This window comes from Oncorhynchus mykiss, chromosome 2 (genome assembly GCF_013265735.2).
Source record: "Oncorhynchus mykiss isolate Arlee chromosome 2, USDA_OmykA_1.1, whole genome shotgun sequence".
In the NCBI taxonomy this organism is placed as follows: domain Eukaryota; kingdom Metazoa; phylum Chordata; class Actinopteri; order Salmoniformes; family Salmonidae; genus Oncorhynchus; species Oncorhynchus mykiss.
Window position 1 is genome coordinate 87217028 of NC_048566.1, and position 15812 is coordinate 87232839.

At 46.9% G+C, this 15812-nt stretch overlaps 1 protein-coding gene across 7 annotated transcripts in view; it reads right to left on the reverse strand.

The window, feature by feature from the left end:
• The window catches only part of mical2b (microtubule associated monooxygenase, calponin and LIM domain containing 2b), an 89494-nt gene that overhangs the window by 46918 nt on the left and 26764 nt on the right, over window positions 1–15812 (reverse strand). For all 7 annotated transcript variants that reach the window (XM_036958150.1, XM_036958151.1, XM_021575471.2 and 4 more), the window contains exons 5-9: window positions 13933–14034; window positions 10685–10840; window positions 10070–10170; window positions 838–1095; window positions 219–334 (exon numbers count right to left, since the gene is read on the reverse strand). In XM_036958150.1, the coding sequence (XP_036814045.1) occupies window positions 219–334; window positions 838–1095; window positions 10070–10170; window positions 10685–10840; window positions 13933–14034 (733 nt within the window). The remainder of the gene's footprint in view (window positions 1–218; window positions 335–837; window positions 1096–10069; window positions 10171–10684; window positions 10841–13932; window positions 14035–15812) is intronic.

Here is a 15812-nt window from a genome sequence, read left to right on the forward strand (position 1 = left end):
AACAATCCCCTTAAGGTCCACTAATAGGACAACCAAACATTCACTAACCTGTAACATGGATCTAATCCTAATTTCAATGTAGACACCTGACAGCAATCTTTTCAGTTCCTGAAACCAGTTTCTCATCATTATGGATGAAGCAGTTGAAGCTCATCCCATTAGGTCTGTGTGTGGACTTCCATATTACTTCAGTCACATCCCTCAGCCTACTGTAGTACCTTTCTGCCAGGATCTCCAGGGGGGTCTTGCCCTGCACCCAGCCCCTCACCATCCACACCGTGTCAAAGGCAGCCAGGAAGCCTCGAGCACAGCCAGTCCCCATGGGCCAGAAGGGCTAGAGAAAGAGAACATGTACAGGGTCAATGCATTCAGGAGACACACCAGTAGTTGAGCGACAATAAGCAAACTAGAAATGTTCAGAATCTGCCAATTGGGAATGTGTGGGGAAAAGCATGCTCATCTGATCTACTGGAACCTTCTCAAAGGAAAACAATCCCCAGAAAACCATTCCCACATTTGTTTCTTCAAACAAGTTGAAACAGGATTTAATTGCACATACAACACATCTACTGTTGGCTCTTGTGACTTGGGGCATTTAGGCAAAGCTTTAAATATCGACTGGCACTAGAGCGAGAAATTAAATGAACAAATATACCTGCGTCATATTTATTAGGCACCAAACAGAGGAAAAACCTGATGTTGTCCAATAAGAAATGAGTCTGTTTTCTGCTACATTTTTCTACAGTGCATCCAAATTAATGCAACCTAGTTGTGTGTATACATTTTACCCATAACAGTACAACATCTAGTATGAAGTCAGCCCCCCCCCCCCCTCACCTCCAGTAGACTGTCCCCCACCAGGGACACAAGTAGCTGGTGTCCGTACTTCTCCCTGACCAGAGCTGCGTTCTCCGAGGCGTACATGCAGGTGAAGTCGAACATGGCCACGTCGGGCTGGCTGCAGTGGTTGATGGCGTAGTCTAGAGAGGGCAACTGGTAGTTGGTGCCAAAGTCGGCCGCCTCCCGGGCGTAAGAGAGAAGAGCCTCCTGGTTCACGTTGTCTCTGCCCAGCAGCTTCTCTGTTTCAAGGTGATCCTGCAGGACAAGAAAAAGGGAGGGTTGATGGGAAATCAGTGTTATTGCTCCGAACTCTACCTTTACCAGGCCCTAGTTGTAGCCGTAGAGATGGTTGTAGACTATAACTGGGGTTTAAGATTATCCTGGTCAGGTCATTTGGTCAGCAGAACATCAGGGCCCAACCTACTGTAGCTAATCTCTCTTGATTGTGTGGAGATCAGACTGAGGAGGTGAACACAGGCCCCAAATACTTTACTGTTGCCCTAGACTTTTGTTCAACATTTCTGAACACATAAGCAAGATTGAAAACACTAAAGTAAAAGGCAGTTTATTTTAACCAGCTGCTGAAACATCAAAAGGAACAGGTCTCACCTCAGGGAGCAAGCAATTACAGGAGTGACACATCTACCACATTATTCTTACAGATCAACGCTAACACAGGCAATCGTCATTATTTTAGCAAAACGTATTTTCATTGTAGGAATTAAGATGCAATTCAAGAGCTTGCTGACAACTAATCAGTCAAGGCAGCAGTGCTATAATTACAGTTAAGACAACATACGGAGGTCACATTCAGAGCAGGAGGGATGAGGAGTCGGTCTTCACAAAGGGAGGATATGAAATGAAAACGAGCCTTCAGAATAAAACATCTCATATGGAAATTAAGCCAGGGAGGCCTGTGTCTGTCAATAGACCTCGTCCTGATACAATGTGTACTGTTGTAATAATAACAACACCAATCACCCTCTCAGAGGACACTGCTTCCTGTACAGAGAGAATACTCATTGTTACACACACAGCCCTCCCTGGCAATCACACACACCTAGTTGAACACGTGCGTTCACACACACACACACACACACACACACACGTCTAGTTAAACGCGTGCGTCCACACACGTCTAGTTAACTTTTTTGGGATAGGGGGCAGCATTTTCAGTTTTGGATGAATAGCATGCCCAGAGTGAACTGCCTCCTACTCAGTCCCAGATGCTAATATATGCATATTATTATTAGTATTGGATAGAAAACTCTGAAGTTCCTAAAACTGTTTGAATAATGTCTGTGAGTATAACAGAACTCAAATGGCAGGCAAAAACCTGAGAAAAATCCAACCAGGAAGTGGGAAATCTGAGGTTTGTAGTTTTTCAACTCAGCCCCCATTGAAGATACAGGGTGATATTAGTTGTGTTTCACTTCCCAAGGCTTCCACTAGATTTCAACAGTATTGAGAACCTGTTTTGAGGATTCTACTCTAATGGAGGGGCTCATAAGGGCTCTTTTGAATTTGGCGCGCTGCACTTTCACTGGCTGTTGCCAGAGGGGGGGGGGGGGCATGCGTCAACACACAAACATCTAGTTAAACGCATGCGTTCCCACACACACACACGTTTAGTTAAACGCGTGCGTCCCCACACACATCTAGTTAAACGCGTGCGTCCCCACACACACGTCTAGTTAAACGCGTGCGTCCCCACACACACACACCTAGTTAAACGCGTGCGTCCCCACACACACACACACGTCTAGTTAAACACGTGCGTCCCCACACACACGTCTAGTTAAACGCGTGCGTCCCCACACACGTCTAGTTAAACGCGTGCGTCCCCACACACGTCTAGTTAAACGCGTGCGTCCCCACACACGTCTAGTTAAACGCGTGCGTCCCCACACACGTCTAGTTAAACGCGTGCGTCCCCACACACGTCTAGTTAAACGCGTGCGTCCCCACACACGTCTAGTTAAACGCGTGCGTCCCCACACACGTCTAGTTAAACGCGTGCGTCCCCACACACACGTCTAGTTAAACGCGTGCGTCCCCACACACGTCTAGTTAAACGCGTGCGTAACACACACACACACACACACACGTCTAGTTAAACGCGTGCGTACACACACACGTCTAGTTAAACGCGTGCGTCCCCACACACGTCTAGTTAAACGCGTGCGTCCCCACACACGTCTAGTTAAACGCGTGCGTAACACACACACACGTCTAGTTAAACGCGTGCGTAACACACACACACGTCTAGTTAAACGCGTGCGTACACACACACACACGTCTAGTTAAACGCGTGCGTCCCCACACACACGTCTAGTTAAACGCGTGCGTCCCCACACACGTCTAGTTAAACGCGTGCGTCCCCACACACGTCTAGTTAAACGCGTGCGTCCCCACACACACACACACGTCTAGTTAAACGCGTGCGTAACACACACACACACACACGTCTAGTTAAACGCGTGCGTAACACACACACACGTCTAGTTAAACGCGTGCGTACACACACACACACGTCTAGTTAAACACGTGCGTCCCCACACACACACACGTCTAGTTAAACACGTGCGTCCCCACACACACACACACGTCTAGTTAAACACGTGCGTCCCCACACACACACACACACACACACACACACACACACACGTCTAGTTAAACGCGTGCGTCCCCACACACACACGTCTAGTTAAACACGTGCGTCCCCACACACACACACACACACGTCTAGTTAAACGCGTGCGTCCCCACACACACACACACACGTCTAGTTAAACGCGTGCGTCCCCACACACACACACACACGTCTAGTTAAACGCGTGCGTCCCCACACACACACACACACACACACACGTCTAGTTAAACGCGTGCGTCCCCACACACGTCTAGTTAAACGCGTGCGTCCCCACACACGTCTAGTTAAACGCGTGCGTCCCCACACACACACACACACACACACGCCTAGTTAAACGCGTGCGTCCCCACACACACACACACACACGTCTAGTTAAACGCGTGCGTCCCCACACACACACACACACACACACACACACACGTCTAGTTAAACGCGTGCGTAACACACACACGTCTAGTTAAACGCGTGCGTCCCCACACACACACACACGTCTAGTTAAACGCGTGCGTCCCCATACACACACACACGTCTAGTTAAACGCGTGCGTCACCACACACACACACGTCTAGTTAAACGCGTGCGTCCCCACACACACACACACACGTCTAGTTAAACGCGTGCGTCCCCACACACACACGTCTAGTTAAACGCGTGCGTCCCCACACACACACACACACGTCTAGTTAAACGCGTGCGTCCCCACACACACACACACACGTCTAGTTAAACGCGTGCGTCCCCACACACACACACACACACGTCTAGTTAAACGCGTGCGTCCCCACACACACACACACCTAGTTAAACGCGTGCGTCCCCACACACACACACACCTAGTTAAACGCGTGCGTCCCCACACACACACACACACACACGTCTAGTTAAACGCGTGCGTCCCCACACACACACACACACGTCTAGTTAAATGCGTGCGCCCCCACACACACACACACGTCTAGTTAAACGCGTGCGTCCCCACACACACACACACACACACGTCTAGTTAAACGCGTGCGTCCCCACACACACACACGTCTAGTTAAACGCGTGCGTCCCCACACACACACACGTCTAGTTAAACGCGTGCGTCCCCACACACACACACACGTCTAGTTAAACGCGTGCGTCCCCACACACACACACGTCTAGTTAAACGCGTGCGTCCCCACACACACACACACGTCTAGTTAAACGCGTGCGTCCCCACACACACACACGTCTAGTTAAACGCGTGCGTCCCCACACACACACACACATCTAGTTAAACGTGTGCGTCCCCACACACACACACACACACACACACACGTCTAGTTAAACGTGTGCGTCCCCACACACACACGTCTAGTTAAACACGTGCGTCCCCACACACACACACACGTCTAGTTAAACGCGTGCGTCCCCACACACACACACACACACACACACGTCTAGTTAAACGCGTGCGTCCCCACACACACACACACACGTCTAGTTAAACGTGTGCGTCACCCCACACACACGCCTAGTTAAACGCGTGCGTCCCCACACACACACGCCGTTAAACGCGTGCGTCCCCACACACACACACGCCTAGTTAAACGTGTGCGTCCCCACACACACCTAGTTAAACGCGTATCACCGCCTGGTACGGCAACTGCTCCGCCCTCAACCGTAAGGCTCTCCAGAGGGTAGTGAGGTCTGCACAACGCATCACCGGGGGCAAACTACCTGCCCTCCAGGACACCTACACCACCCGATGTCACAGGAAGGCCATAAAGATCATCAAGGACATCAACCACCCGAGCCACTGCCTGTTCACCCCGCTATCATCCAGAAGGCAAGGTCAGTACAGGTGCATCAAAGCTGGGACCGAGAGACTGAAAAACAGCTTCTATCTCAAGGCCATCAGACTGTTAAACAGCCACCACTAACATTGAGTGGCTGCTGCCAACACACTGACTCAACTCCAGCCACTTTAATAAATGGGAATTGATGGGAAATGTTGTAAATATATCACTAGCCACTTTAAACAATGCTACCTTATATAATGTTACTTACACTACATTATTCATCTCATATGCATACGTATATACTGTACTCTATATCATCAACTGTATCCTTATGTAATACATGTATCACTAGCCACTTTAACTATGCCACTTTGTTTACATACTCATCTCATATGTATATACTGTACTCGATACCATCTACTGTATTTTGCCTATGCTGCTCTGTACCATCACTCATTCATATATCCTTATGTACATATTCTTTATCCCCTTACACTGTGTACAAGACAGTAGTTTTGGAATTGTTAGTTAGATTACTGGTTGGTTATTACTGCATTGTCGGAACTAGAAGCACAAGCATTTCGCTACACTCGCATTAACATCTGCTAACCATGTGTATGTGACAAATAAAATTTGATTTGACACACGCCTAGTTAAACACGTGCGTCCCCACACACACACGCCTAGTTAAACGCGTGCGTCCCCACACACACACGCCTAGTTAAAGGCGTGCATCCCCACACACACACGCCTAGTTAAACGCGTGCGTCCCCACACACACACGCCTAGTTAAACGCGTGCGTCCCCACACACACGCCTAGTTAAACGCGTGCGTCCCCACACACACACGCCTAGTTAAACGCGTGCGTCCCCACACACACACGCCTAGTTAAACGCGTGCGTCCCCACACACACGCCTAGTTAAACGCGTGCGTCCCCACACACACACGCCTAGTTAAACGCGTGCGTCCCCACACACACACACGTCTAGTTAAACGCGTGCGTCCCCACACACACACACACACATCTAGTTAAACGTGTGCGTCCCCACACACACACACACACACACACACACACACACACACACACACGTCTAGTTAAACGTGTGCGTCCCCACACACACACACGTCTAGTTAAACACGTGCGTCCCCACACACACGCACACGTCTAGTTAAACGCGTGCGTCCCCACACACACACACACACACACACACACACGTCTAGTTAAACGCGTGCGTCCCCACACACACACACACACACACGTCTAGTTAAACGCGTGCGTCCCCACACACACACACACGCCTAGTTAAACGTGTGCGTCACCCCACACACACGCCTAGTTAAACGCGTGCGTCTCCACACACACACGCCGTTAAACGCGTGCGTCCCCACACACACACACGCCTAGTTAAACGTGTGCGTCCCCACACACACCTAGTTAAACGCGTATCACCGCCTGGTACGGCAACTGCTCCGCCCTCAACCGTAAGGCTCTCCAGAGGGTAGTGAGGTCTGCACAACGCATCACCGGGGGCAAACTACCTGCCCTCCAGGACACCTACACCACCCGATGTCACAGGAAGGCCATAAAGATCATCAAGGACATCAACCACCCGAGCCACTGCCTGTTCACCCCGCTATCATCCAGAAGGCAAGGTCAGTACAGGTGCATCAAAGCTGGGACCGAGAGACTGAAAAACAGCTTCTATCTCAAGGCCATCAGACTGTTAAACAGCCACCACTAACATTGAGTGGCTGCTGCCAACACACTGACTCAACTCCAGCCACTTTAATAATGGGAATTGATGGGAAATGTTGTAAATATATCACTAGCCACTTTAAACAATGCTACCTTATATAATGTTACTTACACTACATTATTCATCTCATATGCATACGTATATACTGTACTCTATATCATCAACTGTATCCTTATGTAATACATGTATCACTAGCCACTTTAACTATGCCACTTTGTTTACATACTCATCTCATATGTATATACTGTACTCGATACCATCTACTGTATTTTGCCTATGCTGCTCTGTACCATCACTCATTCATATATCCTTATGTACATATTCTTTATCCCCTTACACTGTGTACAAGACAGTAGTTTTGGAATTGTTAGTTAGATTACTGGTTGGTTATTACTGCATTGTCGGAACTAGAAGCACAAGCATTTCGCTACACTCGCATTAACATCTGCTAACCATGTGTATGTGACAAATAAAATTTGATTTGACACACGCCTAGTTAAACACGTGCGTCCCCACACACACGCCTAGTTAAACGCGTGCGTCCCCACACGCCTAGTTAAACGCGTGCGTCCACACACACACGCCTAGTTAAACGCGTGCGTCCACACACACACGCCTAGTTAAACGCGTGCGTCCACACACGCCTAGTTAAACGCGTGCGTCCACACACGCCTAGTTAAACGCGTGCGTCCACACACGCCTAGTTAAACGCGTGCGTCCACACACGCCTAGTTAAACGCGTGCGTCCACACACGCCTAGTTAAACGCGTGCGTCCACACACACACGCCTAGTTAAACGCGTGCGTCCACACACACACGCCTAGTTAAACGCGTGCGTCCACACACACACGCCTAGTTAAACGCGTGCGTCCACACACGCCTAGTTAAACGCGTGCGTCCACACACACACGCCTAGTTAAACGCGTGCGTCCACACACACACGCCTAGTTAAACGCGTGCGTCCACACACACACGCCTAGTTAAACGCGTGCGTCCACACACACACGCCTAGTTAAACGCGTGCGTCCACACACACACGCCTAGTTAAACGCGTGCGTCCACACACACACGCCTAGTTAAACGCGTGCGTCCACACACACGCCTAGTTAAACGCGTGCGTCCACACACACACACGCCTAGTTAAACGCGTGCGTCCACACACACACGCCTAGTTAAACGCGTGCGTCCACACACACACGCCTAGTTAAACGCGTGCGTCCACACACACACGCCTAGTTAAACGCGTGCGTCCACACACACACACGCCTAGTTAAACGCGTGCGTCCACACACACGCCTAGTTAAACGCGTGCGTCCACACACACACGCCTAGTTAAACGCGTGCGTCCACACACACACGCCTAGTTAAACGCGTGCGTCCACACACACACACACTACTCGCCAATTTCCAGTCTCTTGACAACAAGGTAGAAGAAATCCGAGCAAGGGTTCGTGTCCAGAGAGACCGAGATTGTAATGTGCTTTGTTCCACAGAAACATGGCTCACTCATTATACGTCAGAGTCGGTACAGCCACATGGTTTCTTCACGCAACCGCCGACAGAAACAAACATGTCTGGTAAGAAGGGCCATAGTACCCTCCAAAATCTTCATTAAGCTTCCTGACGGGCCGCACCCAGGTGGTGAGGGTAGGAAACATCTTCATCCCGCTGATCCTCAACACTGGAGCCCCACAAGGGTGTGTTCTCAGCCCTCTCCTGTACTTCCTGTTCACCCACGACTGCGTGGCCATGCACACCTCAATCATCAAGTTTGCAGACGACACTACAGTGGTAGGCTTGATTATCAACAACGATGAGATGGCCTACAGGGAGGAGGTGAGGGCCCTCGGAGTGTGGTGTCAGGAAAATAACCTCACACTCAACGTCAACAAAAGAAAGGAGATGATCTTGGACTTCAGGAAACAGCAGAGGGAGCAGCCACCTATCCACATCGACGGGACAGTAGTGGAGAAGGTGGAAAGTTTTAAATTCCTCTGCGTACACATCACGGACAAGCTGAAATGGTCCAACCACACAGACAGCGTGGTGAACAAAAACTTTTACAGATGCACAATCGAGAGCATCCTGTCGGGCTGTATCACCGCCTGGTACGGTGCTCCGCCCACAACCTTAAGGCTCTCCGGAGGGTAATGAGGTTTGCACAACGCATCACCGGGTGCAAACTACCTGCCCTCCAGGACACCTACACCACCCGATGTCACAGGAAGGCCATAAAGATCATCAAGGACAACAACCACCCGAGCCACTGCCTGTTCACAAAGCTATCATCCAGAAGGCAAGGTCAGTACAGGTTCATCAAAGCTGGGACCGAGAGACTGAAAAACAGCTTCTATCTCAAGGCCATCAGACTGTTAAACAGCCATCACTAACATTGAGTGGCTGCTGCCAACATACTGACTCACCTCTAGCCACTTTAATAATGAAAAATTTATGTAATAAATGTATCACTAGCCACTTTAAATAATGTTTACATACCCTTCAATACTCATCTCAAATGTACTCTATACCATCTACTGCATCTTGCCTATGCCGTTCGGCCATCGCTCATTCATATATCTTTATGTACATATTCATTCCTTTACGTGTGTGTGTGTGTGTGTGTGTGTGTGTGTGTGTGTATATATATATATAAGGTAGTTGTGAAATTGTTAGATTACTTGTTAGATATTACTGCACGGTCGGAACTAGAAGCACAAGCATATTGCTACACCCGCATTAACGTCTGCTAACCATGTGTATGTGACAAATAAAATTTGATTTTAGCTTCCACCCCCCCACACGTCTCGCTAAACGCGTGCGTCCACACACACACGTCTAGTTAAGACCCCTCCCCCCAACACATCCTTCTCACCCAGCAACACATTTTCCCCGCTCAAATACATCTAGTGTTGTGTTTTTATTCCCAGTTTAATGCCATGGCTGCGATTTGGCACCCTCTGGCAGATGGGGCACAATGGCAGAGCTGTAAATATCTGCGCTGTGGGAGAGTGGCATATTGAGCACAAAGTAGCAAAACAAAACACTCACATGAATGATGACTCCCTTGTCCAGCAGACTCTGCTTCTTTGCGGTCATCACAAAGTAGTGCGTGTTGTCTCTGTAGTACACAATGTTCTCCAGATCAATCCCTGCAATCACAAGGCAACACAAAGCTTCATAAACAACTGTCAGTCATGTTGACCATACAACCAAATTGTTTGACACGGTCAGTGGGAGGATCATGTTCCAAATGTGGTGTGTATCATGACCAACGTGAGTGATGGTACACAACCCTTTCATTAAGAGGGGATTTGAGGAGAGGAGATTCCAGCCTGTCTTCACACACTGTTGAACCTCACAAAGCCAAGCAGGCTGCTAGAATCAGCAGCACTAGATCCTCCATGGTGTGTTAGCATGGGAAACATTTCATCTGCTGGTACTTCAGCAAAACACTCCCTTTGTAGGAGACACACTGGTTTCATGGATTAAAACATTTTATTGCGGTTCCCAATGGACTGATGTGATGACACCTAGGGTATCACCATTCCAGGTAAAATCAGCCTGATCGCACATCAATGACCATAAAGTTGGAAAGACCGCACAAACAGGTCCAAGGAGAGGGGTACAGAAGGTGTGTGTGGTCAGGTTTGTGAGATGACCCACCGGTTTCCTCTTTGAGCTCCAGGAAGAACTTCTGGTTGAAGATGAAGGCCACGCCGCTGATCTCCTCCACCTTGGCCTCGGCTGTGGTATTCCTGTTAATGAAGTTGGCTGTGATGGCTATGGCCAGCTTGCCCCGGAACTCTTTCCTCCTGAAACCTACAGTATGCGGCAAAGCACTGTTATTCATTCTGCTGATACTCAACATCTAGGAAGTTAATAATTTTATACCACATTAAACTGAGTCAGATTGCGATAAGTCGGAGCAATAATTTGTTATTACATAGTGTTAAGGAAATACAGGCTGATAAAGGTTAAGGTAATGACATAGATCAAAAAGCATTAGGGGCATTTTAAAATACTACCTTCAAACTTTGTCTGAGCAATACTCCTGTCTGGTTGACAACGAACCCATGCTTTTCTTTTTTTAGATACAGACTACACTCAAGCCTGATCCAAGTAGTGTAATAGACTTTCACCAGTCACATGACCAGATTCCATCTGTATACCAGCTGTTCATCTTCTCCGGGAGACTTCTGGGTAATGTGACACAGGTCAAAGATTACCTGCACTATCTAGAGTTAACTGCAGATGAAGACAAGTACTCTAAAATTATCATGGCTTGATTTAATTTTTTAATTTTTTATGTAACATGATTTTATAATAGACATTCCAAAGCCAAAAATAGTGAACATTCAATTGCCAAAACAATGAAAAATTTTCCATTGTCTGTCATATCCACATACTGTAGACATCATAGTAACTTCCTATTTAAGTAGTACAATATATATATATATATATATATATATATATATATACTGCTCAAAAAAAACTCCAAGTCAATCACACTTCTGTGAAATCAAACTGTCCACTTAGGAAGCAACACTGATTGACAATAAATTTCACATGCTGTTGTGCAAATGGAATAGACAACAGGTGGAAATTATAGGCAATTAGCAAGACACCCCCAATAAAGGAGTGGTTCTGCAGGTGGTGACCACAGACCACTTCCAATGCTTCCTGGCTGATGTTTTGGTCACTTTCGAATGCTGGCGGTGCTTTCACTCTAGTGGTAGCATGAGACGGAGTCTACAACCCACACAGGTAGTGCAGCTCATTTAGGATGGCACATCAATGCGAGCTGTGGCAAGAAGGTTTGCTGTGTCTGTCAGCGTAGTGTCCAGAGCATGGAGGCGCTACCAGGAGACAGGCCAGTACATCAGGAGATGTGGAGGAGGCCGTAGGAGGGCAACAACCCAGCAGCAGGACCGCTACCTCCGCCTTTGTGCAAGGAGGAGCACTGCCAGAGCCCTGCAAATGACCTCCAGCAGGCCACAAATGTGCATGTGTCTGCTTAAACGGTCAGAAACAGACTCCGTGAGGGTGGTATGAGGGCCCGACGTCCACAGGTGGGGGTTGTGCTTACAGCCCAACACCGTGCAGGACGTTTGGCATTTGCCAGAGAACACCAAGATTGGCAAATTCGCCACTGGCGCACTGTGCTCTTCACAGATGAAAACAGGTTCACACTGAGCACATGTGAGAGACGTGACAGAGTCTGGAGACGCCATGGAGAACATTCTGCTGCCTGCAACATCCTCCAGCATGACCGGTTTGGCGGTGGGTCAGTCATGGTGTGTGGTGGCATTTCTTTGGGGGGCCGCACAGCCCTCCATGTGCTCGCCAGAGGTAGCCTGACAGCCATTAGGTACCGAGATGAGATCCTCAGACCCCTTGTGAGACCATATGCTGGTGCGGTTGGCCCTGGGTTCCTCCTAATGCAAGACAATGCTAGACCTCATGTGGCTGGAGTGTGTCAGCAGTTCCTGCAAGAGGAAGGCATTGATGCTATGGATAGGCCCGCCCGTTCCCCAGACCTGAATCCAATTGAGCACATCTGGGACATCATGTCTCGCTCCATCCACCACAGACTGTCCAGGAGTTGGTGGATGCTTTAGTCCAGGTCTGGGAGGAGATCCCTTAGGAGACCATCCGCCACCTCATCAGGAGCATGCCCAGGCGTTGTAGGGAGGTCATACAGGCACGTGGAGGCCACACACACTACTGAGCCTCATTTTGACTTGTTTTAAGGACATTACATCAAAGTTGGATCAGCCTGTAGTGTGGTTTTCCACTTTAATTTTGTGTGACTCCAAATCAAGACCTCCATGGGTTGATCAATTTGATTTCCATTGATCATTTGTGTGTGATTTTGTTGTCAGCACATTAAACTATGTAAAGAAAAAAGTATTTAATAAGAATATTTAATTCATTCAGATCTAGGATGTTTTATTTTGGTGTTCCCTTGTATTTTTTTTGTTGCTCTATCTATCTATCTATCTATCTATCTATCTATCTATCTATCTATCTATCTATCTATCTATCTATATAGATATATATATATATATATACCTTCACATCTCTGCTCAGGCAGTAGCAGCCACCCAATGTTATCTTTGTGCAGTCTTCAGTCATCCAATTTAGAAAGGCTAGCCTGCCAAAGTATGCTGCAGAGCTGTCTAACATAGTTTTACTAGTTCCTCAAAGTAGATAAGGCATACTTCACGAACTGTCTCGATCCCCCTCTCTCTCATCGTTGTGTTCATTCCTCTCTCATGGTCTGCGTGTAGCTAACCTAACGTAGCAGACATAAAAGTGTATTCATCTCTGGCTGACTTGGAAAAAACAGGTGCAATGGATTATGGTCACTGTAGTTAATTACCAAGTTTGTGTTAAACTAGGTTGAATATTTGCTTAATGAAAATTACAACTCCCTTCAGCCCAGCGTCCCACAAACTTCTTGATTTCTCTTGTGAATGGTTGGATTTCTCTAGAGAAACAGAGCGTTGGGCTCGAAAAAAATACAAATTAAAATGTCGGTCAATTAGTTGTTTAATTACCACTTTTTATTTTACAAAAATGTAGGTTAATAGCCCAGTACAACTTATTCCCTCAGGCATGTTCTCTCACATCCTGGAACACCTTGTGTGCAGTTCTATTGTACTTTACCCCTTAAGACATGACTGAAATTGAAAGCATTTTATGACCATAGTGTTTATGACTGGCAAGCTAAGGGACAAATTCTGTTGTTTTTGCCCCTTTAGTTGACCATGTTTCCAAGACCAGGCTTATACATTGTTCAGGTGTGCAACTTCAGCCATGCCCAAGAGTCTTACAGACAACTTTAAATGTTTACACAGTCAAACATTGTGTGTAGAGCAAATAACGTCTCCATCATGTGTTCTTCTCACCGTCTAGCGTGTTTCTGCGTCCATCTGCGCCAATCACCACGTCAAAGTCAAAGTCAACGAGGGGGTGGTTTTGTGGTCTGATCTCTGCTCTCCATCCAGGCCCTGGGAAAAGGACAACATACAGTTGGCAGTGGCAAGCCATAACAATACAGCAATATATAGTCAACATTTTCTATTACTGTTAAGGTTGCATTTGTTATTTATTTGATTAATGTGAAGGCACTGTTAAATACATAGCTAAGTTGTCTCCAACTATAAATAGCTGAAGTCTTGCTGAGGGTTTGTAATCTTTCACAACGCAGCGTGGTAAGTGGCAATGACACAGAGACCCTCTCCATATCAGCTCAACACTTCTGCCACACAGTCTCACAGAAATACACCGTGCCCACGGCACATTCTCCTAAGGTACCCACTTAAGAACATCGTCACTGCTGCAGAGGACACATTGCAACCCTAAATTTAAGCTAGTCTCCCATCTTTATCATTCGAGTGACAACCACATGCTACAGTATAAAAACGAACTGGGGTAAAAAGAGGGGGTTTGTTCAAATTCAATGTTTAAAATCAAGTGGGGAAGTTAGTCCCTGAGCTGCACTATGGAATACAGCTTCAGAAATATACAGTACTAGTTATGAGTTGACACCGACTCATTCAAGGGTTTCTTTATATTTGTTTACATTGCAGAATAATAGTTAAGACATAACTTTGAAATCATGTAGTAACCAAAAGTGTTCAATCAAAATATTTTGAGATTCTTCAAAGTAACCCCCCTTTGCCTTGACAGCTTTGCACACTCTGGGCACTCTCTCAACCAACTTCACCTGGAATGCTTTAACAATCTTGAAGGAGTTCCCACATATGCTGAGCACTTGTTGGCTGCCATTACACAGCCTGGAGGTGTGTTCAGTCATTGTCCTGTTGAAAAACAAATGATAACCCATCTGGTTTGTACTTAGTGGGACTGGCAAATTGATGCAGAATGCTGTGGTAGTCATGCTGGTTAAGTGTGCCTTGAATACTAAATAATTCACCAAGTGTTACCAGCAAAGCACCCCCACACCACCTCCTCCATGCTTCATGGTGAGAACCACACATGCAGAGATCAATTGTTCACCACTCTGCATTTCACAAAGACAGCGGTTGGAACCAAAAATGTCAAATTTGGACTCATCAGATGAAAGGACAGATTTCCACTGGTCTAATTGCTCGTGTTTCTTGGCCCAAGCAAGTCTCTTCTTGGTATTGGTGTCCTTTAGTAGTGGTTTCTTTGCAGCAATTCAACCATGAAGGTCTGATTCACACAGTCTCCTCTGAAAAGTTGATGTTGAGAGGTGTCTGTTACTTGAGCTCTGAAGCATTTATTTGGCCTGCAATCTGAGGAGCAGCTAACTAATGAACGTACAGGTCATCCTTTCCTGCGGTGAACCTCACGAGAGCCAGTCTCTTCATAGCTCTTGGTCGTTGCGACTGTAATTGAAGAAACGTTCAAAGTCCTTGACATTTATCAGATTGACTGACTGTCTTAAAGTAAAAATGGACTGTCATTTCTCTTTGTCATTTCTCTTTGTTTATATGAGCTGTTCCATCTTCTGAATCCCACCACTACCTTGTCACAACACAACTGATTGTCTCAAACGCATTAAGGAAAGAAACACAAATTAACAAGGCACACCTGTTAATTGAAATGCATTCAAGGTGACTACCTCATGAAGCTGGTTGAGAGAATGCCAAGAGTGTACAAAGCTGTCAAGGCAAAGGGTGGCTACTTTGAAGAATCTCAAATATATTTTGATTTGTTTAACACTTTTTTTTGGTTACATGATTCCATGTGTCTCATTTCATAGTTGATGTCTTCAATATTAATCTACAATGTAGAAAAT